At 47.2% G+C, this 27969-nt stretch overlaps 1 protein-coding gene and 1 pseudogene across 9 annotated transcripts; both read right to left on the bottom strand.

Moving 5' to 3' along the window:
• Nucleotides 1-10: 10 nt before the first annotated feature.
• LOC310697965 (mitochondrial ornithine transporter 1-like) lies at nt 11-11091 on the bottom strand (annotated as a pseudogene). The gene is made up of 7 exons (XR_014530125.1): nt 10966-11091; nt 10058-10168; nt 7617-7875; nt 6622-6762; nt 4883-5055; nt 2709-2867; nt 11-815 (listed from the first exon to the last, which is right to left on the bottom strand). The product of XR_014530125.1 is annotated as a mitochondrial ornithine transporter 1-like (transcript).
• Nucleotides 11092-14310: 3219 nt separating this feature from the next.
• NONO (non-POU domain containing octamer binding) lies at nt 14311-27268 on the bottom strand. Of its 8 annotated transcripts, XM_083486468.1 has the most exons (12): nt 26640-26985; nt 22927-23148; nt 22684-22821; nt 20958-21178; nt 18031-18332; nt 17306-17401; nt 16717-16913; nt 16540-16624; nt 16254-16353; nt 16043-16085; nt 15703-15812; nt 14311-15239 (listed from the first exon to the last, which is right to left on the bottom strand). In XM_083486468.1, exons 3-12 carry the CDS (start codon nt 22811-22813, stop codon nt 15102-15104), a joined length of 1422 nt encoding a protein of 473 aa, XP_083342594.1. In that variant the 5' UTR covers nt 22814-22821; nt 22927-23148; nt 26640-26985; the 3' UTR covers nt 14311-15101. The 8 variants fall into 8 exon arrangements, with proteins under 8 accessions (XP_083342594.1, XP_083342593.1, XP_083342598.1 ...); XM_083486467.1 differs by lacking the exon at nt 22927-23148 and having other exon boundaries at nt 26640-27268; XM_083486472.1 differs by lacking the exon at nt 22927-23148 and having other exon boundaries at nt 20958-21151; nt 26640-27000.
• Between the last annotated feature and the right edge of the window lie 701 nt (nt 27269-27969).

The following is a 27969-nucleotide window of genomic DNA, read 5'->3' as shown; positions in this document are numbered from 1 at the left end:
TGGTCTGGGAATCAGTGTTTATTTCTCTGTTTCCTGAGATCCCACACAAATCTCGAGATTTTCAGGACAATATATGTACAAAAAAACCCGAAACAAAGCCTGGAGTGGGTTAAAAGAAGAGAAAGCAAAATGCAATGGTTGGTCTTTCTTCCATGGGGCCTCATTCAGCCGGCTGCACACATGCCCTGCATCTGCAAGTGAACTGGAAAGTGGATAAATGCCGTAATTACCTGCAATCTTCCTTATCAGCCCCATCCAGCATGCTACTATAGTATCTGAAGATCTGAAGGACGGCCAGGTTGGGGAAGCTTGCATTAAAGATCCCTAAGAAATTGGACTGCCTTGTCACATTTCCCACACCCCACAGGATGGCTGATTTCAAAACATTCCCATCTCACAGTTCCCCCAATATGTCTCTGCTGTCTGGCTGCTTTGCTGGTCTTTGCAGCATCTGCTGAGAAAAAAAGCAATCTTGGCCTGTCTCCCGATCCCACCCCACTGATAGATACCCTGAAATCCAGAAAGCCCTACCCTACCCCACCCCCATTTCCTGCCTTGAGCCAAGGGTGTCCCCTCCAAGATCCCCTTGAGAGAGGCTGGCCATTGCAGTTCCGTTCAACCAAGAAAATCCCCGGCTCTCTATATCCATCAATAAAGTCCCCATTTCTCTGGGACTGAGTCCAGACTTCAGGTTGTCCTCTCTGCTAGGCTGGTCAGCTTTTTCTGAGTCAGTTCATAGGCAAGGAAGAGGGCACCATTGGATGGCAGGGCACGGATCACCGTGGGCATCAGCCCGCAGTAAAGAGGCATAAACCCTACAAGAAAAAGGAACATATAAAACAATCTTATACCAGGCCACACTATTTGTCAATCTATCCCAATATTGTCTGCTTTGGAGGGTAGCTGATGTCATGGGCTGAGACAGAGAGGGGTCTTTCTCAGCACTTCTTATTATTAAATTATTATTGTTGTTGTTATTAGTTACTTCTTATATGCCAACATGGTTTCTAAGTAGTTTACAAGTGTAAACATCAATACATAATTAAATACACATGAACAAATCCATTAGGGAATTAAAACTTCCTCAATTAAAATATAAAATAAAAACAAACAATTAAGAAACGTGTGATAAAAACCATTAAAAGCAATAAAACCAGAAATTCAAGTTCAGAAGAATGCTTGCCTAAACAATTCTGTCTTCGGGAACCGACAGAATGCCAATGCTGATGTGGCCTCTTGTATTTCAGCAGGGAGGACTGGGATTGAACCTGAGGCCTTCTGCATTAAAAGCACCTGCTCTGATCATCCATACCCATAGAAAGAGGCAATAACAAGGCAGTCTTTTGATGCCTAGTGGGGAACCTCTGACACACAGTCCTAATTGGGCACCTGTAGGACACCCTGTTTATCCAGTGAGGCCATTTTGGCCAACCACAAACACATATGGTCTCAAGTCAGGCTCATAACGACTGGGCTTGGCTGAAAGGGGTTTTTCAGACACAGCCCCTGTGCACCAGACTCTGCAAGCACTGACAGTTGGCTAGTTGCTGGAGCTTGCAAAGCTCTGTGCCTTTGCCCACAGGGAAGATAAAGATCCCAGCTGGAGGATCCAAGTCCCTGCCACTGCTCTCACTCGAACCAGCATTAGCCAACTTTGGGAAAGCTTGCAGGTATACAACAACACTTCACCAAGGGAGCTCCCATCTCATTAATATGTAAGGAGAACTTAAGAAAAAGCCTTGTTGGATCAGGCAAAGGCTCTGTCTCCCACTGTGGGTAATGAGTGCCTCTGGGAAGCCCAGAAGGACATAGGTCACATCTTCCTACACACACACACACACACACACACACACAGAGTTTGTCCCTCAGAACCACCTGGCATTCAGAGGCACTGAATGCCAGTGATGCCAGAGACAGCATTTAGCCATCATGACTAATGCCCACTGACAGCACTAATGATTCCATCAGGCAGTGAGAGAAAAGAAGCAAGGCTATTCCATTGCCCCTGCTGAGAGACCAGCTGCATTTGTCCCTCCCTAAGAGTCCCTAAGAAGACATGGGTGGCACTGTGGTCTAAACCACTGAGCCGAGGGCTTGACGATCGGAAGGTCAGTGGTTCGAATCCCCGTTCCTCGGTCCCTGCTCCTGGCAACCTAGCAGTTCGAAAGCACATCATAGTGCAAAGTAGATAAATAGGTACAACTCTGGCAGGAAGGTAAATGGCGTTTCCATGCACTGCTCTGGTTTCGCCAGAAGCGGCTTAGTCATGCTGGCCACATGACCCAGAAAAACTGTCTGCAGACAAACGTCGGCTCCCTCGGCCAGTAAAGTGAGATGAGCACTGCAGCCCCAGAGTCGTTCGCGACGGGAATTAACTGTCAGGGGTCCTTTACCTTTACCTTTTTAAGAGTTCCCTAGCAGCAGCCATGCCCTCAGCCTGCCTGAATTGTTTCCACTGCAGCTGGTTGCTTGACAAACTGTACCTTTAAGAACTGCTGCCCAGAGTTTGCTTTTTTTCTTCTTCCCTAAGTCCTCCTCTCCTTTTTCCTTGTGTGTTGTGCCTTTTCCATTGTAGCCCCGAGGGCAGGGAATGTCTGACTACTCATCTTTGTAAGCCTCTCTGGGAACCTTGCAGCTTAAGGACAAAGTTTTTTTAAAAAAAAAAAATAATAATGCTTTAAATAAATAAATGTCTAGGAAGGACTTGCCTTCTGTACGTAAGATGTGTAAGAAGGAGAGCAGGAAACCATCTTGCCGCCCAGCCATGGACAACACCTGGATCCGTGATTTCACTGAATCAATGGGATAGACAGCCAGCCAGAAAGCAGCACCACCAATTCCACCACTCACAGTCACAGGGAGAGCACCTGCAAAAAGTAGGTGTAGCTTAACGGTCACCGTTGTTGCTCAAGCAGATTATGGTCAAGTGCATCTAGGCAAGACCCACTTCTGGAACATTTCAGAAAGCTTAAGATGGGTTTACACAATAACAGGCTCTCCAACAGAGCAGAGTGGTGGTAAATTCTGAAGTGCAGACACTCCTATTAACATTGCCTTCTAAGATTATATGGTAAAAATTATTTTGGGCTACTATGCACCACTTTGCTTAGCGTCCATCCTGATAAAGAGTTCTGATGGACTCGTTATTTTGTGACATTTTTGGTTAACTATAATAAAGGGACTTTGCAATGATGGGAGTCGGGAGTGCAGTATGGTTGCAGGGCACCAGGTTGGAAAAGGCTGCCCTAAGGGCCATGAATTGCTGAAGCAGAGATGGGGAACTTGTGAATCTAGCTGGACTCCAGCTCCCATCAACCTGACCATTGGCCATACTGGCTGGGGCTGATGGGTGTTGGAGTCCAACAATTTCATGAGGGCTGCAGGTGCTCCCTAGCCCAGAGGATGATAACACTGGGCTAGATGGGCAATAATCTGAAGGCAGCTCTGTATTGGGAAGTTTTTAATGTTTGGCATTTTATTATGTTTTTATATGTGCTGGAAGCCTAATAATAATAATAATAATAATAATAATAATAATAATAATAATAATAATAATAATAATGTTAATGTTTCACGGGTCAGGCAAACTTCGTAGCCTCAGTAGTGGCCAAGTGATGACTAAGAAAAGGAACTTGGAACAGCAAGCTTCCTGCCTACCGACATTAGACAGGTACATCCACTATATTCTTTTAAACACCTGCTGAAAACTTTTCTGTATTCAACAAATCTATCCAGACACATGAATTAGTTACAGCCATTTCAGATGTTTCATTGATTTCATCCTTCATAAACGGTTTTATGCATATCTGTTTTTAATTGCTTTGCACATCCTAATCATGCTTTATATATAAAGTCAGACTGCACGCTGCTTGGATACTTTTGAGCAAGCCGTTTATGCATTTTTGAAATAAGCAAACAAAAATGAATGGTGAGGAGGCTGGCACGGAAGCAGGCAGCTGCTGTCTTCTCTGGATCAGAGCCCTTCCACCACAATCACTGTGTCAGAGCTCCCCAGAAGGAAGGGGCTGGCATTCCCCAGAGGAATCATTGGCACATTCTAGGACATGCAAGATTCTGCTTGGGTCTGGCACCTGCTGGAGAGTCTGCACTCTTCCAGAATCCCCTTCCTGCATTCATGGCAGGCAGAGCAGCTGGCACAGGCGTGAGAGCAAGAAAGCCAATTCTAATGGAATCCCTCTTCAGGGCACCTCTGAAGGGCAAATTGAGGCATGCCACCACACACAGAAGCATCCAAGAAAAAGATAATTCTAAGCAAATATATCTTTTCTCTGCCAGAGTATTTACATTGGGGCTTCTCAGGATCTCCCTTGCCCAAGAGCAAGTTCTGCTGACTACCCAAATAGGACTAAACTGAACCCTTGCGATTGACTGTTTGATCTCCCCCAAGAGGGGACCCCTCTTCCAGGTGTCCTTTGTATTGTCCGTTCAGGAAGATTTAGTTCATAGTGGTTTTTAGGCATTTATCTGCTGTCTTGCTTTCCATATACTGTTTGCAGCTGCAAAAGATGTTGGAATGGATATACTGTTTCATTTCCAAATCAGTGCCTATTTTGTAACTTTCTACTGAAATCTTGTAAACTTTTTCTTGCCCTGCAGGGCAAAGGTGACTGTCCAGAAAGCAATAACGCAGCAACACTGGGGTAGCATTGCAGAGCAACTAATAAAGCAGAATGATCCATAGTTAGTTCACCACTATCATTGGATCAATAGCACATTGTAGAATACCTCTGCAGAAAGCATAACCCAGGAAAGGCTGCTGCCTCTGACATCTTTCAGCTCATTTCTTTTTCCCCATTCTGGCTTACTGGGCAAAGCTGAGGACCCCTGTAGGGAAATCCCCCTGCTCCCAGGCTTTGCTTACCCAGCTCTTCCTTTGACTGTCCAGCCTGGAGGAAGAAGCTTCGGCTGACTTCATAACCCCCAAAGAAGAAGAAATAGCCAGGCACCTCCCGTAGCCATGTGCTGGTCAGTCCCTGGAAGAAACCCAGGGGGCCTTCGGAACGGAAGATGGCTTTCACCACAGTCCAGGTGGAACTATAAGAGGGGAGAGAAGAAAGTCCCATGACACGTGGAGAGCACAGAGAATCCATATCAGGGGTAGACTGAGGGCCTCGTTTCCCAATGGGCAGCCTTTCTGGGACTGCATGCCTGGGTAGCTGGGACAACAGATTTGACATTCATCTTTGTACAGGAGGCAACAGGCCAATCTTGCAAAAGCCAGAGGCTTCCAGACACACTGTTTTTGGGAATTTGTGAGCGGAAGACTCCCCTGGGTGATGAGTTAGTGAGTGCCAGACACTGAACCCCTGGATTCAGCAAAAGTTAAACCAGAGCTTTCCAAACTTTTCCTGTTGGGAAATGCATTGCTTCACGACACAGTAATTCAGTTTTACTAGCAAACTGGAGGTTAAAGTAACCCCTTTCCAGCCCCAAGAGGAGCGCAGGGAGCATTCTCACAACACACCTACACACTGCAGCCAACACGCTAATGTGTCATGAGACAGTTTGGCAAGCTCTGAGTTAAACTATAAGTCAGGCCAGCTTCTGTATGAGGTAATCGCCTGGGAGATGAGCCACTAAGAAAACAAAAGGAAGGTAGGTTATGAGCCATTAGGAAAGCCAAGGAGAAGGGAAAATGGAAGGAGCTCTTCCCTCAACTGTTAGTTAGAAAGCCAAAAGGCATGTGTTTTTTGTTGACTGTGATATGAGCTAGAAGCTGGGGGAAAGCAGCAAGCAGAGGTTCAGAGACCCATGGCTGGTTTCTGTTTGAGTCCAAGGCTGCGGCCAGTGTTTTTTGCTGGGGGTACACATACCCCTAAACATTTTGTGAATCTTTGTACTTTTGTCCATTTACTGTATTTATTCTTCCCAATTTGAACTATAAAATGGTGATTTTCTTGAGTCAAAATGAGAGTACCCCTAAACATTTTTTTTAGAAAAAAAGCACTGGCTGCAGCTATGGATGACACAAGAACCTCTTGGGGTGTTAATGCTGTGAGCCCCTCCATCACAGGCTCAGGTTGCATATATGTGTGAATAAACCATATATCTTAAAGACACCCAGTCTTCGCTGTGCCTCAAAAGGAAATCCTGGGTGACTGCTTGGAGCCCCTGGAATCTCACACTGTTGTGCAGACTGGGGTGGCATGCAACAGTGCATTTCTCGACTCAGGCAAGCAGGAGGCATTCTTGGAGTTCAGGAACACATTGCAGCCAGGCGAAAAATCTGGGAGGGGTGTGACCTAGGAAGGAGGTGTGGCCTATGGAGAATTCAGAGGACCAGACAGAGAAGCCAAGGAAGCCTCTCTCTCTTTCTCAATACATAATTAACATCAGGTATCCTTTCCCAATCTGGGACCTTCCAAGTGTTCCAGCCAACAATTCTAATGGCAATTCCCATTAATTATTATTTTTTGGTGGGGGGGGAGGCATGATTGTTTATAGTGGTACAGTACTGCTTTGAATGTGTAGTGCAGAGGGGGCCTTAGATGGCTTCCCCTCTCAAAGGATTAAATTCACATGGGAGAGACGTCTCGGCACCCATTAGCCTGGATAACGAAATAGAGCCTCCATGTTGCAAGGCAGTCTACCTCCGAGTACCTGTGCCTCGACAGAGCTGTCTGCCCTGTGACCTTCATCTCATGGAGAGCTTGCATCCGGCACTTCACCAGCTCTGTGGGGCATAGAACCATGGAGGAGAAGACTGATGAGAAGGAGCCGGCAATCGCGCTGTGCAAATCACTGTAATAACCCGAGAGAAGAATCCTCAGAGGAAAGCGAAGACCAGAGGGCAGGTGGGGGGAATCCCACAGCTAGGGAGCAACCTTCCATCCTCCTATACACTATGTATTGGTTTGCCTTTCGCCAGCAGAAATGAGCTGATTAAGTCAATCAGCCCCCTCGAACCTGGTGTCCTCCAGAGGTTTTGGGCTGCAACTCTGATTGGGAAGTCTGACCAGGCTGAGGAATTCTGAGCAAAAGGATCCTACCTTGAGCAGCCTCCCACCCAACCCTCCCTTTGCATTCTATTTAGTTATTTATTTATTTAAATCCCTCTTTACACTTACGTTGCAAGCTACTGTGAGACCTATGCTATGTCATATATTTAAAAGACAAACTAAAGCTGCAGAATTTAAAACCTCAAGGATTTAAAACATAAAAGAAAAAGCAAAACATCTGAGAGGCATTCAGGGCACAAGACCTCCTGAAATCAAACGGTTTTGACCAGGTGCCTGAAACTCAGAAGGGACTGTTCCTATCTAACTTTCTCCAGAGGGGATTTCCATAGAGTTGGGGCCCACAGTCCTGAAGCTATGACTCACCCTGGGTGTCCAGTGTGGTGGCTGGTGTCCATTGGGACTCATAGGGCAGACAATGGGGAGCCAGAGCTGAGGACAGGCAGAGCCAACTAATTCCAGCTTTACCCCCATCCACCTCCCTGCCTTCTAACAAGGCCAAAACTGAGACTGAGGAGGAAGATGGCAGGCGAGACCCCCATCCTACCCTGTGCTTGGCTGTAAGCAATAATGCACCACTGTTTATATCAATGTCTAAGAGCCTCTGGCAGACGAGAGGGGAAAAGAAAAAGACTGTACCTGAGCTCCTGGACATTGCCCAACCCAAAGAGCTGCCTCACGAGCTGCTGGCAGAACCCGTAGCAGGCAAAAAGCACAGCATTCTCCGCGACGTTGGCCAGCAAGGCTGGAGTGGTGCCTTGGTAGAGCCCGTGCATGCCCTCCTGCTGGTAGGTCTTGACTGAGCAGTCAAAGAAGCCCTGGTACATTGTTGGGAAGGTCTGCATCTTCACCTTGATGGTGTCAAAAGGCTGCCCGGTCACCACGCATGCCACACCACCTGCAAAGAGCCACCCCACCCCAGGCAAGGTCACTCACTTGCTCCTGAAATACAGGGCAGATCAAGCCAACTGTACTGCTTTGCCAAAACGTACCCATGAAACATGTCAAGGGATGAGCATTAAAGGAGCAGCACTCACACACTCTCCCTGTTCTATAAGGCCTGCTTCTGTTCTAAGCTGCTATGATGGAAATGGAACATATTAGGGCGCCTCTCCCATATAAACTTGTCAGAGCATTCAGATCCAGCATCTCAAGTCGCATGTCCCAATAGCTTTGCTGCCATCTCTTCAGTGCCAGGACGACCTATATATTTTCCCTAACTAAGATTATGCTGCTTTTCTACTTCCTAGCGTGCTGCTAAACTTCCTGTGGCTAGTTTGGGGTTTGTTTTGGTCTGTTTTTATGGTATAATGTATTTATATTTGTGTGTTACATGTGTTGTAAGTTGCATGGAGACCTCAAAGTAACAAGCAACTGACAATAAAAGAACAGCAATGAAGCTAAAGCTGCAGCAATCTTGCCTCCATTCTTCCTCCTGCCTTTCCTTGTTGTCTGCCTTGTGTTTATTGGCTGGCCAGCCATGAGAAGTGGAGTCTTTTATGTGATGGCACCCAGACTGTGGAATGCTTTCTCGAGGCACCTTTGCCTTCACCATTGCTGCTTGCTTTGGCCAGAGCACTTAATGCCCATTTATTTCCTCTGGCTATTTCTCTGCTGACTTGGAATGTTATCTGTCAAAGGCTTGGCGTTTCTAATTCATCTCTGCTTGTCTTCACCTGTATTTATTTATAAAACTTACAAACAGCTTTTCACCACCAAAGTGGTCCCAAAGACAGATTCAGAAAGTGTGACAAGGAAAACAAAATTACAGTTTGAACATTAAAACCAGCAGAAGTACATGCTGTACCGTACGAAAGATAAGACTTCAGAGCAGACCTGACCAAGAACTTTATTTTCTTGGATACGTTTTGTGATGTTTTAGGGATATCTTGCACAGAGAAGAAGAACATAGATTATCCTGAGATCATGAGACCTGTCTCTCTACACCACCTGGGAGGGAAGTTCAGAGAGTGGTGGTGATAACAGGCTTTGTATGCAGTAGATCCCAATTTATATATACTCTCTCCAGGGAAGCGTGCCTGGCACCAGCCTTGTCTGCATTTTTGCCTCAGAAATACATTTTATTGTTTTCTTGGATGTTTGGGCAGCATGGATAATGGGATATTGTATTGTTAAACCTGTTTTAATGTTTACGTGATTCTGAAACTGTATTTCTTAACCTAAACCTAGCTAGGATGAAATAAATGAGCTGAGGAAAGTGGATGTGCAGAGGTCTCTTCGCTCAGTCTTAGCCAGAAAACAGATTTGACAGCAAGACCCTGTGGGGTAGCAGCAGGTACCTGCCAGCAAGCCCAGTTGTCATAAGTCGGCTTTCACCAGATGTTTTGGACTACAACTCCCATCAGACCATTCGTAATCCAAAGCATTTGGAGGGCACCAGGTTAACAAAATCTACCTTACGCTGTTGCCAGTTCTACACATCTCTTTCCCTTCAGAGCAGACAACTAGAAGCCAGACTCAGCACAGGGCCTGCCAGATGTAGACCTATATAACACTACAATAAAAGACCATGCAGATCTCCATATACTTGCATGCACACACCCCTCACATCCAAGATCCATCAAGATCCCATGGCTCTTCTCTGAATCTTGCTTGGTTTCCTGAACAGGCATTGCCTCCAGTGCTTGCTCAGTTTTAGGGGGGGGGGGACACTTTCCAGTTAAGGACCGCCATTACCTTTTGGACAAGGCCACATTCAAGTGGTGGGCGGAGCCAGAGGCAAAAGTGGGTGGACCAACCAAGGCAAGCTTTGCCTTTGTACAGTAGGCTTATTTCTGCACGCACACCCACATGCCTCTCTATCTTCCACCTAGGCAAGCAAAAGGCACGGCCAATGACACATTCCAACCAGACAGAAGCACTTAAGGCAGGGGCAAAGCAGGGCTGGTGGGGATTGTGGTATGGGGAAAGTCCCATGGGTCAGTCAGAGAGGCTTGGAGCTGCCCCTCCTAGGTTAAGAGTTCCATTCTTCCCTACACCTGCCATTGATCCTTGGTCTCCCCTCTAAAGGGAGGCTTCTTGACCCATCCTCCCAGCAGCTCTCCATCCTTCAGGCTCACCTGCTGCCCCTGCAGTGAGGTCGATAAGCATCTGCACCAGCGGGTGGACTCGGGCTTGTTCAGTAGGCATCTCAGCACACAGGTACAGGTGTCCCAAAGAAGACTGCAAGACTGGAGGGGGGAAAGAAGAACATCAGTGGTGTAGTGGTTAAGTTTTGAAGCAACTCATCATGACGGCCCCTGTAGCCACGCAGTCAAGGAGAGTCCAGAAATTAGGCAGCTGTACTGACCCATTATTATTATATAGACAAGCGCAAAAGCATCATTACATAGCATAACACCCAGTTTATTAGGACCAGCATGCCTGCAATCCAACAGCTTCCTGGGAGCCCTATTGAACTTGGAGGTGCTTCCTTCCCATTGAAAGGGTGGGCTTGCAAAACACACAGCTTTAACGAAAGATCTTCAGTTAGCTAGAAGACAACCTTATGGGTTGTATCCAATGGTGGTCACATTCAAAGCAGGCCCAATGAAATTAATGAACCTAGTTCCATTTGTTTCAGTTAGGTCTGCTCGAGGTATGACAGTGGGACTTAGAAAAACACCTAAACATGAAAATGTTACTATTCAAATTGTTAGCATGAAGTAAGAACCTCACTGAACAAAAGAAATGCCTCAACTTTGCTTATTTTTCACAGGCTTCTGACTACTTCCAAGCTACCCTAATCTGTTGCAAACACACTTGAAAGCTTATTGCGCCATTTAATTGCTAGAAAAAGGAGGATCTGCTGTTCCAGATGACCTCAGTGCCTGGCATTAATTATCCTGGCAGTCTAGGAGATGACAGCATTCCTCAGCTTGGGGGGAAAGTTCCCAGATCTGCACTCCTACACCACTGAAGAGCGTCATCTAAATAGGCTCCATCCTGCCCCCCAACCGAAGGTTATGTAAATATCTGAGTAACAGACCTGTAAGGGGAGATGGTGAAGCAGGATGAGGTGTCCCAGGCAGCTACCTGAGGTAGGCAGATGAGGTGCAAAAAGTTAAACGGAGCCAAACGAGGAATGTGAGTTGGGTGGGGGTGGCATTTCCATTCTGTCTTGTGCCTTCTTACCCACCCCAGCCTTAGCCAGACAGTCAGCCAGACAGCCAAATACTCTTCAGGGGGGAAAGGCTGCTAAATTTTCTCCCAGCATGGCTCCTGGGCATTTATTAGCTCTATGCAGCAAGTGGATCATTCCCCATCTATATATACTAGACAGGAAGCATTCACTGTTGAGATTTCTAGCTGTTGCACAGTTGCATGAGGCAGATTCCTTGACACAAATACACACACACACTTCCAGAGATTCTTTAAAGTTGCTAAAATTTGCTTTGTACAGGTCTTCATCCAGTGCTCACCATGAAGTTGTTACTGCAAGTGCCACACTTTTAACATAAAAAGGACGAATAGACCCTGTAACAAATTGTAGTAACACGGGGCCATTGCATTAGCTGGCTTTGCAGTGGGCTGATAAAAGGCCTCTCATAAAGACTTAAAGGGAAATGACCAGACAGCAACTGGAAAAATCCTGTCAGATCAGAAAACTGATGAAGGCTGTTACAAGGTCTCTGGGACAGCTAGAAAACCAGGCTGTTCTCTTGTAGGTTAATTGCTCACTCATCTTTTTGCCATAGGGCTGGAAATGCCAATCTGAGTAGTAGGGCGCAGCTGCAGAGCTGCACCAACAGAATCTAACAACAGAAAGGTGGAATGAAATTATGGTGAAGATTGCTACAGTCAGCTCTTTGGTATTTAGAATACCAAAAGTATCGAGAGACTTTGGGTCATTTTACAAGCCTGTAGGAATCTGCAGGGCTGCTACAGAACACTGAAACCAACAGGATACAGACAGCTATTGTGGGATACTAGGCCGTTCTCCCAAACGTTACCAAAAGCTCAAGCTTCTTGAGGCCATCTCAGGATACAGCTTTGGAGAGAATGGTTATCACCACGTAGGTGGACTCTGCTGCCTGACAAGCTCATGTTTCTTGGGTGAAATTCCAGGTGGTGATTACAACTGCCCAAGGCTGGGTGCCAAGTTACCTTACCTACCCTTTGCTTCCACTCTTTAACCTACTTCTATGCATTTGCAGAAAGCATGGAACATAGATGCACTGCAGCTGTCACCAGCCAGCCTCAGGACTGTAGATCGATTGCCCGTGATCAGCTCTCTCTAATAGGGACCTACAGATGTTTTAGATTCTAGCTCCCATCAGCTGCCGCCAGCAAAGCCAGTGGTGAGAGATTAATAGGGGTTGGAAACATCGGAATAGCACCAGGTGGGGGGGGGGGGAGTGAGACTGCCCCAGCAAGGGTATTTGAGTTTAGTCTTTCAGGTTCCCACAAATCAGGGGTCCTGAATGTCTACAAGCATTTCAACAGGCACAACGTATGGCCTTAGAACTTCTTGTTTATGCTATGGAAGCAAAGGAAGAAGCAGATTCCCGATGTACATATGTATTGGGCCAGAAAGAAGATATACAGCTGTGGTTATGCTTCGGCAGAACCCATGGCATACATTGCTGCTGTGCTCACTGCTACACATGCCATTATCATCATCCTTTCCCACCAACAGCAGCTTGGAAGGTGGGGCTATTCAAAATTCCTTTTTGCCACATGACCCTTAGCAGAGACAGCGGAATTTTAAAGCTACTTAGACACTTGCCATTTCCCAATAACTGCATGGCAACGACGAGATCATGTGAAAGCTGGAAAGAGAAAATCACAGCCACACTTGTACCCCTTCTAGAGCCTACAGCACACTTTCCAAACTGTGTTGGGACACATGTTGGCTGCAGTGTCTAGGTGTGTCACGCGAACACTCCCCACACTCCTCCTGGGGTTGGAAAGGGGTTAGTTTAACCTCCCGTTTGCTAGTAAAACTGTGTTGCGAAATGATGCCTGTCTAAAAAGGATGTCACCAACAAGAAAAATTTGGAAAGCCCTGGCCTAACGGATCTGTTTTGCCAAGGGCTATCTACTCCAGCTAACAGCAGCTTGCCAAAGAAACTGGGAAGAGGTTTGGCCCAGTTCTCTTACAACAGATCCTTTTTGCTGCAGATGCCAGGATTATCCTTTGCATGCAGAGCCTAAGATCTAGTATCCATCTCTCTTGACTGTTTAACCACTTGCTGTGTAATACCAGCAACTCCCATGTTTCTGCACCTCCGCACAAAATGCCCCATAGCTTGCATACATAGGAAACTGTTTATATTTCCGCCACCCAAAGCAGAATCACAGCCTCCCCCTCGTCCTGCTGTCCCACCAGCACATGGGGCAGTTCAATTAGTAGAGAATCCTACATACCTGAATGGTTTCTGCTGCCAGCAGCTCTGCTGTAGTAGAATCTTGCAAACAGCACCACCCACCAGGCTTGCAAGCTTGATGAACTTTGAGCAGAAACGAATGTCCCCTTCACCTCCAGCACACCCTGTTTATATAGGGCCCAGGTTCCTACGGTAAGTCTGGCTCTTATCTTGAATCATTAAGCTGGTTCAGACAACAGTTGCTACACACTGCATTTTTTCCATCTCCAGGCATAAGGCAAGAGCAGAGTTGTGGATGTTGACTGCCTTATACTTGCTTCCAATAGCTGTTTGTGCACCCAAAACATTACAGAACCAGTGAGTCCACATTGTGCATACTACAGTAATAATCCCAAACTGAAGACTAGGAGAACACAGCAGCTGTGTGAAATTAGTGAAACACTCTTGCTTCTGCCTGCAACCTATCCACTTTCCTTTCACTTTCCAAATCAAGTGAAGGTGCAACACTTTTCATTCTCTCACCTTCCCTTCAAAACAATTTTTCCAGCTGTGAAAGGAGCAACTTGAAAGTTGAGTGGGCCACTTTGCCCACACACTTTCTCCCCTGTAGCAACATGTGCATTGACAATCCAGAGTAAGAGATATGGGGCAGATGCCAACAGGAAACTACCCTCCTCCCCTAGTAAATCTCGTGTGTGTGTGTGTGTGTGTGTTCGTGTTCTTGTTACCACCTTGTCAGGATTTATTTTTCAGTCACAAACTTTGGAACCAAGCTACTTTGTGGGCTATACACAAGACATATCAGCTTCACCGCTGGAGGAAGAGAACACTGGGGGGTAGAGTGGTGGTATCTTCAAGCACAGTGTCTCAGGCCTTCTCAGAAAAAGCAGAGATCTGGCTGCCACTTCCAAGAGATGCAGAAAGGATGCAGCAGGTTCTCCCTCTAGTGACCAAAACCCAGAAATACACAAGCCCAAGAAACAGAAGAGATGCCACACAAGATGAAAAAGGCTTAAAATCCCTTTTAATAATGCATTCCTGTAACAATCTTCAGACAAACTCAACCTGTTAGTGGACGATTACAACTCAGGTTCACATAAAGAAAGTCTCATACTTCTACACAAGACAGGCAAAGTTAGGGTTATACGAACAGTTGCTTCAACTTGAGTCTTCAACAGGAAACTTTAATTTGTCCAATAGATTGTACTTTTCTACCAGTAAAAAAAATGTTTTGTTTTTTTAAATGGTACAACACATTGAATAAGTCATCTCCATATCACCACCACCACTAACCTGGCCCTCCTGGCTGCACCAGCGAGCTACAATAAAGGAAAAAATGGTCCAGAGGAGAAAAGTGAAAAGCTACAAGTTTATTCTTTAAAAAAACTAGTCCCCCGTCCCCCACATGATAAGCCATTTGAAGCTACAGACATTTACAGACTCACAGGCCCTGCTCTATTGCTCTGGAAAAATATATCCAGAGAGCTGCATGAAGGCAGAACAGGCCTCCAATGGCAGCTGAGTTAGCTGGGGGCTGAACCTGTGTTGTGGTGCTTGGGAATGGGAGAGACATCAAGGTCCTAACCTGGCCTCTCACACTACACAGCTAGTGAAGCTTCCTGGGATCCATTTTCACATTGCATTTTGCAGGAATGCACCTTGTGGCATCGACTAAACCCTTTACAAATCTGGCTGGGTGCCCTTTTGCCATGGCCAGACCCCGGATGCCCAAGGGAAGCCCCTAAGGGTTGTCCCGATGGAATGGGCAGGAGACTGGACATGCCTCCCTCCCCATTTAGTATCGGCGACGCTTGTTCGGGCCAAAGTCCCCCCCAGGAGCTCCTCTGTTGAATCCAGGTGTGTTTCCTCCCATGGTTCCAAGTCCTTCCATTGCAGCGCCCTGGCCAAAGCGATCAGCGGGTGGCGGTGGAGTCTGAAGGAAAGTGAGGAGGGAAAAGAAGCTTGGGTTAGAAACATCCCTCAAGACTGACTGCAACTGTACAGACCCCATGCAACCTCCACTTAGTAAGCTCTTCCCTCCTCCACCAATAGCCATTATGGGGGAACCACCAGGGCCCAAGAGGGCTTAGGAAGAACACATTAAACTGTGCACCAAAGCAACAGCACCCGAGTTCTCTCTGACTTCCAATCCCTTTTCATTTTCTGTCACGTCTTTTTTGGCAAATGCACAGCTGCCAAGTTAGGAAAAGGAGGAACACACAGCTTAGCTTCTTTGCTTCTGCCCCCTGCCAAACCATTAGTTGAATCATGTAGCTAGCTGATTCAAATCAACTTACAAAGAGAGAAGATGCTCATGCAGATTCTTGCCTAGATCAAGGATTTTGCAACCCACCCTCTCAGCCAAATCCTGCCTAATTGCACTTGGTTGACCTTACCATTCCCATGGCTCCATCAGGAATCATTGGCCCAGGACCAGCTGCAGGTGGTGGCCCTGCCGGAACACTGGTAGCTCCCATCGTCCCTCGGTTGTTCATGCCTATCGCACCTGAGGAAAAGCAAGGAGGCCTCTTGGTCTGTATACCCCTGAGGGTTAAGTGGCCACTGAAAGCTCAGCTCCCTTACTGCACATATTCCTGCTGGTGAATAGCACCTGTGGCCCACCCAGAGCTCAGCTACCTGCTGACTTAGGAACCTGCAGCCACCACATAGAACAGCTGATGAAGCACAACCCAACCCAAAACATTAACAGGAGAGGAACAACCACTTGCAGCTTACCTCCCATACCCATCTGTCCCATTCGCATATCTGGAGGCTCCCTCTGAAACAGACAGACAAGCTTGCTTCAGACAACATCCCGACACCTCCTTCTGGCAGGACACATGAAAGAAGCTTCTCTGTGCTACTGCCCAGGCCAGAAGGGGTTAGAAACTGTATGAACTGTAGAAGCTGACCCTCACCACCCCACCAGGTGAAGCAAGTCCCCTACCGCATCAGGGAAGGCCCCCTTAAATCCTTCTTGCCGCCTCATCATCTCTTCCTGCTGCCTCCTCATCTCTTCCTCACGGCGTCTGCGTTCCTCCTCTTGCCTGCAAGGAAGGCTCCCATATAGTCACACCAATTGGAGAGCTATCAAACAATTCAGACTTGCTTATGCACAAGCTACAGATGCTCTCAGATGCTTCTTGGCAACAGCCTTGCCCCTACAAAGTCCTACCAATTACCAGCACAAGTCAAGTAAATTCACAGACAGGTGTGACTGATTCCCTGCTCACCTGAGTTCCAGTTGTTTACGCTTCTGCACCTCCTGGTTGTGCAGCTCCTCCATTCTCCTGAGTTCTTCCTGGCGCCTCATTAAGTCTGGAAAAAACATCCACAGGGGTGACAGGTCAGGATGCCTGCACTACCTGCTCCCAGCAAACTGCAAAGGCCATCGCCATTCTGCTTCTCACCTTGCCTCATGAGCATGACCTGATGCTCATGACGAGCTGCCTCCATTTCCATCTCCAGCTTCTCCCGTGCTTCTTTGATGTTGCGATCCACTTGCTCTTGCTGCTGCTTTTCCATCTCAATCAGGGCCTTCCAACGCATAGCATACTCATACTCAAAGGAACCGGGCTGTGCAAAACGGGGAGGTTGCTCACGCTCCCTGTAACAGCAAGGTGGAAAAAATCCAGTCACTTAGGAAAAGGCAACTTGAGTTAGTGAGAGTCACAGGACTGGGGTCAAGGCAGAAAGTAAAGTTTACAGGCAAGCAGCTTGCATCATGAACGTTTCTGAGAATGGGAATCAAGCTCAGATAGCTACTAAGTTTGCTTTATGCATCCTACCACTATGCTTAGCAAAAGCCAACAAAACAAGGTGAAAAAACACTTGCATGCTACTTTATGTTACATTTTTATGTTTCTGGAAGCCACTTTATAGAAATTGGCTTGAAAAGTAGTAATAAATCCATTTAATAACAATGGTATTTCCCATAAAAATGTAACTGTCCTCAGATGAGCTTCCCTTAAGAAGGCACCACTTCCACAGGCTACTTACTTGTGATATTGTTGGTTTTTGATGACAAGTTTTTCTGGCAGTCCCTCTTCATCATCATACTGATCCATGGGCTCCACAGTCACAGGTCGAGGGAACCTGTCAATGAAAATTGTATCCATCTAAATAAATGCCAACCTCTTTAAAGGCCAAAATCCAAGAGCTAGCAGCAGCCTTTGTACAGGCTTAGGCATGATCAGGGCCTTCCTTAGCCTAGCTACCAACACTCTTTCCCTGAAGCTGAATGCTGCTGCCTCCTGGGACCAATAAGGACTCCCAGGTGAAAACCAATGTTCAGAGTTAAGAAGCACTAAAGCAGCACAAGAGAGAGCTGAGATTCTGCTGTGGCCAGCAATCCATAATACCTTTGATCCAGCCTTGCAAATAATGTTTGACTGGGCAAACCACCATGTTTCCTGTGGCGCTCAAAAAGCATCTCTTATAAAGGTATGAGCACCAAATGTAGAGCCCACAATTTTCTGGTTGTAGTTCTTGTTCTACCAGCCCTGTTCAACATAAGCAATGACTGGTGATGAGTAAAACTGCAATACTGTATTTCTTCATTTAGCTCTGTAGACACAGATAGAGAACATCACTTAAGATTCAGGCCCACTGAATAAATGCACTTTTTATTGTCCTCTACCGGTAAGACACACACACACACCGCCCTAAGTCAAAAGACCTGGTTTCTTTTATTGTACTTACAATAGTAAACTAGAATAACTTACGTGGTTAGCAAGAAGGAACCCTCACTACATCTGTCCAGGGCTTTTCTAGCAGCCGGCTTTCCAGAAAATTCTACAATGCCTTTCCCAGAAGGTCTGCCTCTGTCATCCACAATGACCACAGCCCTCTCCACTTGGCCAAACATTGAGAAGGCCTCCTCCAGAAGCTCATTGGACACAAACTGTGGCAGGTTCCTGACAGTCAGTGAGGCACTGTGGCATGCAAAGCGCACACGCAACTGCTTCCCACGCAGGGGCATGTTGTCCAGCTCCACTTTCGCAATCTCAGCCAGAGTTCGAGTTTCCTGGAGACAAAAACACACACGCACCACCCATTAAAGACCACCACACCAGAATTATTTCAAGTGGGTAAATAATCCACCAGCTCACTGCTACTGGACCAAGAACCTCCCTGAAGAGACAAAGGGGTAGGCACTCCCTAACAAAGCACATATTACGGGAAAAATAATTTTATTCCCAAAGAGAGTGGAATGGAGAGTGTGGGGAGCCCAGCAAAGAGAACACTTTGGCATTACAAATAGCCAGGACTTGAGTGAAGAGATGAAAATCAGGGAACTGATGAATGCATGACTCTCATGGAAGAGTAGATTCAAACTTGAGAAAAGGGAGCCCAAAATTTTCCAACTGGATCTTTTCATGTGACATTTAGGGCACACACTTGTAAGCTACTCTTAAAAATACAGCATTCCTAGCGCCTCAACACTGGAGTAACAACAATTAGCAGAACATAGTCGGAAAGTACTATGTGGCATAGGATCTGGGATGCAAAATAAATTATACATCAGAGGGATCCAAAATCAAGGACAAAGAAAAGGAAAGAAAACCAGATATAAAATTCATTATATCCACAATCCATTATTAGTTGTTGTTGTTGTACTTGTTACTATGGAGAGTAGTAACAGGCTCTTTTTTAAAAAATCTGCTTTGTTTACAAATAACTAGATGTTGCCATTAAGGTCTTACATAATCTCACGTGTAGATGAAGTTACTAAGAATTTCAAACGGCAGCATATTTCACAGGAGATTAAATCCACAGGCCTTCTAATATACAGTACCTTATTTTCTGAGTTAATTTTTTAGCAATTACTATGGACCAGATTTGATCATAAATCTTTATCCAACTCATCTAAATATTTTCTTTTCCTTACAATAACCATCCTGGCAGCCAGCAATATATATACATATACAGATAGATAGAATACACACACACACACACAATCAATTATTTATCCAAATAATCCAAAGTCTTCATTTGGTCCATCCCATATCCCCATGAAAGCTAATGAGGTACCAATTCACTACCTTTCCAGCTGTCACTGAATGATATTCCCACCATAAGCATAAATGCATGCCTTTATTTTTTGCAGCAGAAGTACTTTGGAGAGAAATTGGGGCTTATATATGATAAGATCACTAGTGTACAATGCCACCATAAAAATATCTTGAGAGTAGATTGTTAAATCTTTGCTGAAATTGATTTTTTAGGCCTCTTGTTCCACATTCTTTCCCATTTTATAGGCTGAACATTATAATCAGAATTCATTTTCTAACATTTTATAAACCTGTTAAAGGGACCTCTGACCATTAGGTCCAGTCGTGGCCGACTCTGGGGTTGCGGTGCTCATCTCGCTTTATTGGCTGAGGGTGCTGGCATACAGCTTCTGGGTCACGTGGCCAGCATGACTAAGCCACTTCTGGCGAACCAGAGCAGCGCACGGAAACGCTGTTTACCTTCCCGCCGGAGTGGTACCTATTTATCTACTTGCACTTTGACGTGCTTTCGAACAGCTAGGTTGGCAGGAGCAGGGACCGAGCAATGGGAGCTCACCCTGTCACGGGGATTTGAACCGCCAACCTTCTGATCAGCAAGTCCTAGGCTCTGTGGTTTGACCCACAGCGCCACCTGCGTCCCATAAACCTGTTAGATCATGTCTAATTTTGTTAATATTTTATAAATGTGGATGATACGTCATTTTGCCTTAAATTGATTTTCAAAATCTGGTGTTTAAACTTTATTAAACAGCAAGTTAAAAGAAAGAACTAATTCAGTTTACTATATAGAACATACCTGCCCAAGTTCAAAACAGGAGTGAATATTTATGCAGTTGTACTGTTCATGCTTTATTTTAATGCTTCTAAATTATAAGGTTTTGATTAAATAAAATTACTGTAACAAGTACTTAAGACTAGGCCTTCTTCCTTCACTGAATTAGCCATTTTATTTTTTTACTTTTGTATTTTTTAAACAACTGATTTAAAAAATACAGAATATAAACCAGCTCATCATTGCCCTCCCACCTTGATATATTCCTTTGACACATTATGTATGATTGAAGATCAAGAGTTTGCACATCTCCTCTTCCTCAGTTCTAGAAATACCAGTCTGGAAGCACAGACTGAGAACATTAACAGGTCAGCTCTGCCAGCATTGTAAGTTCAAAAGTCTATGGACAGCAGCCACCAAGAAAGCTCTCAAGAGCTTCTTCATCTCTTTATGTGCACAGCTGGAAGTTCCATGTGCGAAACTCAGCTAGAACTGAGCAGCTAGGGATTCTGGAGCTACTGGGGAATCAACTAGCATAATCCATTAAGCTTGCATGCCATAATGGATCACTTCCCTAGGGAAGACATTCTGCTTTCTGCCAGTGAAACACAGGCCCCCCTGTAAGCAACTGGTTTTCTCACAATCCCCATAAAATTCCAGGACCAGATTAAGTATGATTCTGTAAGTCCTAACTCAGAAACATCATGCAAGAGTCTGCTTCCACAAAATAAAGTGCCACATGCAGCATTCACAGTGCACACAATATGAAACCATGCACTGGCCATTCAAGCCCACGTGGCTAGCATTAAAAGCAGCACTACTTTTGCCAAGCCATAGGAATCCTTAGCACACTATAGCCACTCACCAGCCTGATAAAGCCAAAGCCTTTGTCCTTATGAATGAAGACTTCTCCAGCCTTCCCATATTTTTCAAACAGCTTCCTCATCTCTTCTTCTGTGATATCAGGGGGCAGGTTCCCCACAAATAGGCGACTTCTCTGTGTGAAGGTCTTTTCGCCAGGTTTTCGGAAATTCTTCATGTCAATTGTCAGGCCTTCATCTGAGGGGAATAAGGTACAGAATCGCTCTACAAAATTGGGGGAACAAACGCTGAGTGTTAACACATTGAAGAGCACAAAGGTCAGAACATTCACCAAGTCTCCCAACACACATCCAGTCTTAACTATTGTAGCAGCAACTGCAGGTCAACACAAGTCGGAGGCCCTGGGAGTTGAAGAGTCAGCCCCATAGCAGCCTTTGCCCAGCGCAGATGAAAGATATGGCCCATTGACTGAAAATGCAAAGCCACCTGCAGGACAGCCAGAGCACTGCAAATGCTGGAAGGATAGGTCCAAAACAAAGATTTTTAGCAGCACTTACATGACAGTGCTGGTAGGAAGCTTTCCAGCACACAGCAGCAGATGGGAGAGTGGGGCTCCAAATACAGCCTGCAAATTTACAATCTGGAGGAAGCAACTCAAGATACAGTCAAATAGCAATGCCAGTTAGAACACATTACCCATTGTCTTAAAAGACTGATCAGAATCAAAGCTCAACACCAGTCTTTCTGGGTGTTTGAAGGAGGCCACATATTGCTGTGATAGAAAAAGGACTCGAGAATTAAGAGGTGAGAAAGTGCTCAGTAGCCAGAGGAACTGCAGCAAATGAAGAAGCAAGCATCCAAGTCCAGTTGTAGAAAGAAAGCCATAGTGTTCATTAAGTGCAGAAAGAAGCAAATCATCTTAGAAAGCAACCGAATCAGCCACAGAAGCATAAGCTAAGCCATGTCTCCATCCACCATTTAGCTATACCTATAATCTACAAAGCCCTGAACTCCTAGCAATTTAAAAATAATCATGCATTCTTAGGCCACTAGCAACTAAATCATTAAGTTATGCCAGCTTAGTTTGCAAGTCATATTAAGGATTTAAAGTATAAGCAATCCTCATGTGCTGAAGGGATTTGCTGTTAATGCTAATGTTGGGAAAGGGGGCGATACACCCTTTAAGAGTCAATCCAACAGTAACCTCTGGTGACCTGAGGCAGACATGTTAAGCACCTATCTAAAGCCGCAAGAAATCACACCAGATCTGGTTGAAAAATTCCCACCTCATATATGCTTTCTGTGTCACTGAGCTTGTTCTCACCAGCCTAAGACTTTCAAACCAAGCTGTGATTCAATCATGCAACTGACCAACAGTAGCTTTGAAAAAAGTAGCTTCTGCAAGTACACCATGAACAGAATATTTTTGGAGCACACAGTAGTGACCAGGTCCAAAGGAAGACTAATACCTTGCACTATCTATAGGAGATCTAACCATATGGCTATGACATCTCCAAAGACACCAAAATGACTTGTATGGGTTTGTTCCACTGGCCACTCACAATCAGTTTGTGTGTAATTCCCTGGAGCCAGAGGGTCACTTCACACTTTATAAACAAGTAAAGGTGAAATAAAGTGCAATCACAAGCCTCCCATGTGGAAGAGAATTGGAACAGGTGCTGTGTTTTTCAAACTGTATCCCAAATGAAGTGCTGCAAGAAAGGACACCACCTCCAGTGTGGATGTTACCCAAGAAAGCCGCCACTCACTTTGGTTGTTGGCCTGCTGTCCATTAGCTGGGGAAGGTTGTTGTTGCTGCTGTTGCTGCTGTTGGTGTTGATGCTGCTTCCTCGGAGTGTGGTTTTGCTTCTCCATAGCGAAGCCCTTGTTGCCCTGCATCTTCAAACCTGGGAGGGGGGGAAAGAATTAAATATAAGTACAATGAACCCACAACCACAGTGTCAGAGCACACATTTTTCTTCCCACAAGATCAGGGGTTCAAATACCAGCACCTTCTGTTACAAATGATCTTTCCTGATGGAGTTGGAGGTTGGGGACTGTGTGTCTGGTACTTTGAAGAGCTGCTAACAAATCCAATCCAGTGGGTAGCAGCTTTGTTAGCTCACAAATGGAAGAAGCCTCAAAACTCAGGGCAGAATATGTGCTTTGCTTGCAGAGGGGTCCACTTTTACTCCTTGGCTTCACCAGCTGAGAACTGCTCTCAAGTCATAGGGCTAGAAAGAGACTATGGGAAGTCACTAATAAATAGTATTAATAATAAATTATTTATACCCCGCCCATCTGGCTGGGTTCCCCCAGCCACTTTGGGCGACTCCCAACAGAATATTAAAAACACGGTAAAACATCAAACATTAAAAACTTCCCTAAACAGGACTGCCTCAGGTGTCTTCTAAAAGTCTGATAGTTGTTTATTTCCTTGATCTCTGATGGGAGGGCATTCCACAGGGCAGGTGCCACTACCGAGAAGGCCCTCTGCCTGGTTCTCTGTAATCTCACTTCTTGCAGTGAGGGAACCGCCAGAAGGCCATCGGAGCTGGACCTCAGTGTCTGGGTTGACCAATGGGGCTGGAGATGCTCCTTCTGGTATACTGGGCTGAGACCGTTTAAGGCTTTAAAGGTCAGCACCAACACTTTGAATTATGCTCAGAAACATACTGGGAGCCAATGTAGGTCTTTCACGACCAGTGTTATATGCTCTTGGCAGCCACTCCCAGTCACCAGTCTATCTGCCACATTCTGGATTAGTTGTAGTTTCCGGGTCACCTACAAAGGCAGCCCCACATAGAGTGCATTACAGTAGTCCAAGCAGGAAATAACCAGACCATGCACCACTCTGGCGAGACAGTCTGCGGGCAGGTAGGGTCCCAGCCTGCATATCAGATGGAGCTGGTAGACAGCTGCCCTGGACACAGAATTGAACTGTGCCCCCACAGACAGATGTGACTCCAAAATGACTCCCAGGCTATGCACCTGGTCCTTCAGAGGCACAGTTACCCCATTCAGGACTAGAGAGTCCTCCACAACTTCCCACCCCGACCCCAAAAACAGTACTTCTGTCTTGTCAGGATCCAACCTCAATCTGTTAGCTGCCATCCATGCTCCAACTGCCTCCAGACACTCACACAGGACATTCACCACCTTCACTGGTTCTGATTTAAAAGAGAGGTAGAGCTGGGTATCGTCCGCATACTGATGAACACCCAGCCCAAACCCCCTGATGATCCCTTCCAGTGGCTTCATATAGATATTAAAAAACATGGGGGAGAGGATGGAACCCTGAGGCACCCCACAAGTGAGAGCCCACTCATCCCCCAACACCACTTTCTGGACACAGCCCAGGAAGTAGGAGCAGAGCCACTGTATAATAGTGCCCCAGCTCCTCTAGACGGTTCAGAAGCATGCCATGGTTGATGGTATCAAAGGCCACTGAGAGATCCAGAAGAACTAGGAGACAGCACATCGACCAGCATGACCAAGGCAGCTTCAGTCCCATGATGAGGCCTGAATCCTGACTGCGACCCAAATGATCCGCATCCTCCAGGTGTGCCTGGAGTTGTTCAGCAACCACCCACTCAATCACCTTGCCCTAGAATGGAAGATTTGAGACTGGGTGATATTTGGCCATATTGGCTAGGCCCAAAGATGGTTTTATAAGAAGCGGTTTAATAACTGCCTCTTTCAGCAGGTCTGGGAAGGCTCCCTCACAGAGGGAAAAATTCACCACCCCACAGAGCCCATTGCCCAGCCCTTCCCAGCTCACTTTTATGAGCCAGGATGGGCAAGGATCAAGGAGATAGGTGGTCAGTTTCACTCATCCAAGCAGCCTGTCCACATCCTTGGAGGTAACAGATTGGAGTTGATCCCATGCAACTTGACTAGACAGGAGTCTAGCACTCTCCCACCCCAGCCCTGCTTCCACAGTGGAATCTACCTCTTTCTGAATCTGAGCGACTTTATCTGCAAAAAACTTTGTAAAAGCATTGCAGGAGATCTTGGGGTCCCTACCAGGCCCCGGTGACGAAGGTGGTTCCGATAGATTGCGAACCACCTGAAAGAGTCTCCTGCTACTGTTTCCTGCAGATGCAATAGAGGCAGTGAAGAAGGTCCTCTTCGCCGATGCTATCGCCACTTGGTAGGCTCAATGCTGATCTCTAACCCGTGTTCGGTCTGATTCAGAATGAGTTTTCCACTACCAGCACTCTAGCCGCCTCAGCGATTATTTCATCCAGAGCCTCAGCTCTGGAGAAAACCACAAGGCTGTGTGGTGTCCATGCAATCGGAAAGAGGGAGCTTCACAGTCAATAGCCCTGGTTAACTCTGCATTCCAGCGGGCCACCAGGGAATCAGCTGGAAGGCCATCAACATGGGATAAAATATCACCTATCGCTCTCTGGAAACCATTTGGATCCATTAAGTAGCAGGGGCGGACTGTCCGAATTGGTCCCATCCAGCACCGAGCTAAGCAGGCCAACAGCTGCAGTCCAGAGAGCAGAAAACAGCAGCTTGGGTTGACTAGCCATATCTCAAGCAGGTCCAAAGTCACCTGTGTGGCACACAAGAAGAGCCCCGCTGGACCAGCATCCTATCTCTTTGCAGTGGAGAACGTGATACCTCTGGGAAGCTCACAGGGCAACAACCCTCTCCCACTATTGTTCCCCAGCAACTGGCATCCAATAGGCATACTGCCTCTGGTCCTGGAAATCATACACAGCTCATTATTGCTAACGACCAATGCCACATATCTCCTCCTTTACGAGTTTTCCCATTCCTCATCTGAAGCCACCTACCTCAACAACCGTCATAACATCTTAATGCCAGCCAAGTTCAGAGTTTCACTACACAGATGTGTGAAGATGTCTTTCCTTTTGCTGAATCGTTTCACTGGGTGCTGCCAGGCCAGGCAACTTTTGCCAAAGCGATTCCCCTGCAGGTGGTTTCGAGCTACAACCACCCTCAGGTGTACTGACTCGCCTCCACGGGAGCAGCTGCCCGGAAACACTCAGGGGGGGGGGCTCCAGGCTGACAAAGGCAGCGCTAGCAACACGAAGGAGCCAACAAACAAAAAGCCCTGCTCTGTCAGGCATCCCCCAGAAAGCCCCTGGACCTGGCTCAGGTCCCTGCTCCCCACACCGCCGCGCGCAAACAGCAGCATCCAGCAAGCTGGCTCCTTCATAAACACGCGGCCTCCGATTCCGGGAGGCGATGCCGCTACTCCGCGGAAGCCTTAGGACGGGTCCGCTAAACAAAGCCCAAAAATACATAATGAAAACAAGAAGCAGGCAAACCAATAGCCCTCCCCCTTCAATATACGCACACTTCGCCCCACCTTACTAGTGTACTACTACCGCCGAAAGCTTTCCCGCCGGCCCCACCCGCCCCGAGAACCCAGAAAAGGCAGCGGACAGCCTGGCCCCACCACGGATCTCGCCCCCTCCTTCTTGCCGCAGCTTCCGCGGTCCAAAACCGGAGGCTGCGTCCCTTCGCGCGCACGAGACTTCGCCGAGGGACCTCCGTTCCTCGGAACCGGTCCCTCGGGTACTTGCCCGGCAATCGGGACAGGGAGGAGGCAGCGCCGACTTCTTCCAAGCCCCTGAAAAGAGAGAGGTGGAGGGGGCGAGAAGAGGGGCAAGGGGTCTTTTGGGGTGGGGGGCTCCCGGACCAGGCGTGAGGGGGAGGTAGGCCGCGCATGCGCTCGCTCACTCACTCGGTCGCTCGCTCGCTCGCTCCTGCCTTGCCCGCGGCTGCTTCTTCCTTCACCTCAGGCGGCGGCGAAGAGGCCCAGCGGCACTACAGAAGCCCCGGCCTAGATTTGCCCGCCTTTCTTCTCCTCCGCCCCCGCCTCGTCCCGCAGCCGGACCCCGGCTCGCAAATGCCGCGCCTGCTTGCTCGCCGGCCGGCCAGCCAGGCAGCCTCGGCCTCCTCACCTCAGGAAAAGCCGCTGAGAGGAACGAGGGAGGAGGAAGAGGAGGGGGGTCCGCCAAAAAGAAGCGGGGGGAGGGGAAAAGGCGCGCGCGGCCGGAAACCGTTCACCCGTGCTTGCTGCGCTCGTCCCGCCTTCCGCCGCCGAACTGATTGGCCGACGGGGCTCCGGCGGGCTTGCGCTGAGTGGCCGCTGGTGACGCCGGTCGGAGGCGTTCGCCTGGGCGGGGGCGGGCCCTCGCGCGTCCTATTGGCCGCGCTCATCGCCCCCCCGCAGCCCGCGCAAACGGCAGCCAATGGCGGGCTGAGGGGCATTTTAGGTTCCCCCCCCTCTCTGTGCCTCTTTCCCACAGCAAGGTTTGGGTGAGAGGCGAGAAAGGGACAAAGGGGGCAGGAAAAGGGGAGGCGGTGGGTGGCTGGAAATGAGGAGCGAGCGTCGTGACGGCGCCGCGAGGCCCTGCGCAGGCGCGGTAGAAAAAGGCGCTGTTCCTTAAAGCAGCAGTGCCGCGGATTTGGGTCCGTCTGCAGGGGGCGTTGGAGCGCGCTCTGGCGTTAAAGTCCCTGCCTTTCAAGCATGTTCAAATACGTACTGTGCATAAGCGTGGGCGGGTGGAACTCTTGTCCACATGATGCCCAGGAGCAGCTGCAAAAATGTGCTGGGTTTGGCAATAGGATTGTGCGCACCGATCCTGTGCATTATTTTTTTCCACTTAAGAGGGAGGTAAGTGCGGTTTAAAAACTAAAAATGCATAAAATAGTAGCAAGCAAAACAGTACCTCCGTCCAATAATGGGTTTGGAAAGGTGGTTTAGAGCCCAATATTCATTGCATCTATATCCCACTTTTTCCTCCAAGGATATCACGGTGGCTCACACCACTCTCAATTAATCCCAACAGCAACCCTGCGAGGTAGGTTAGACTGAGTGGCCCAAGGTCATACCCAATGAGCTTTATGTTCAAGTGGGAATTCAGACCCTGGTCTCCCAGGTCCTGGTCCATCACTCTAACCACTACACCGCCCTGTCTCCCCTAGAACATAACAATGTATGCCTATACTTACCATCATATATGTCAGAGCTGCTTGAAGATCCTAGCTCACGGAGGATCACGCTAGCC

Source organism: Podarcis liolepis (assembly GCF_965112155.1).
Source record: "Podarcis liolepis genome assembly, chromosome: Z".
NCBI lineage: Eukaryota > Metazoa > Chordata > Lepidosauria > Squamata > Lacertidae > Podarcis > Podarcis liolepis.
This window is presented reverse-complemented; position numbering and strand designations above follow the sequence as displayed.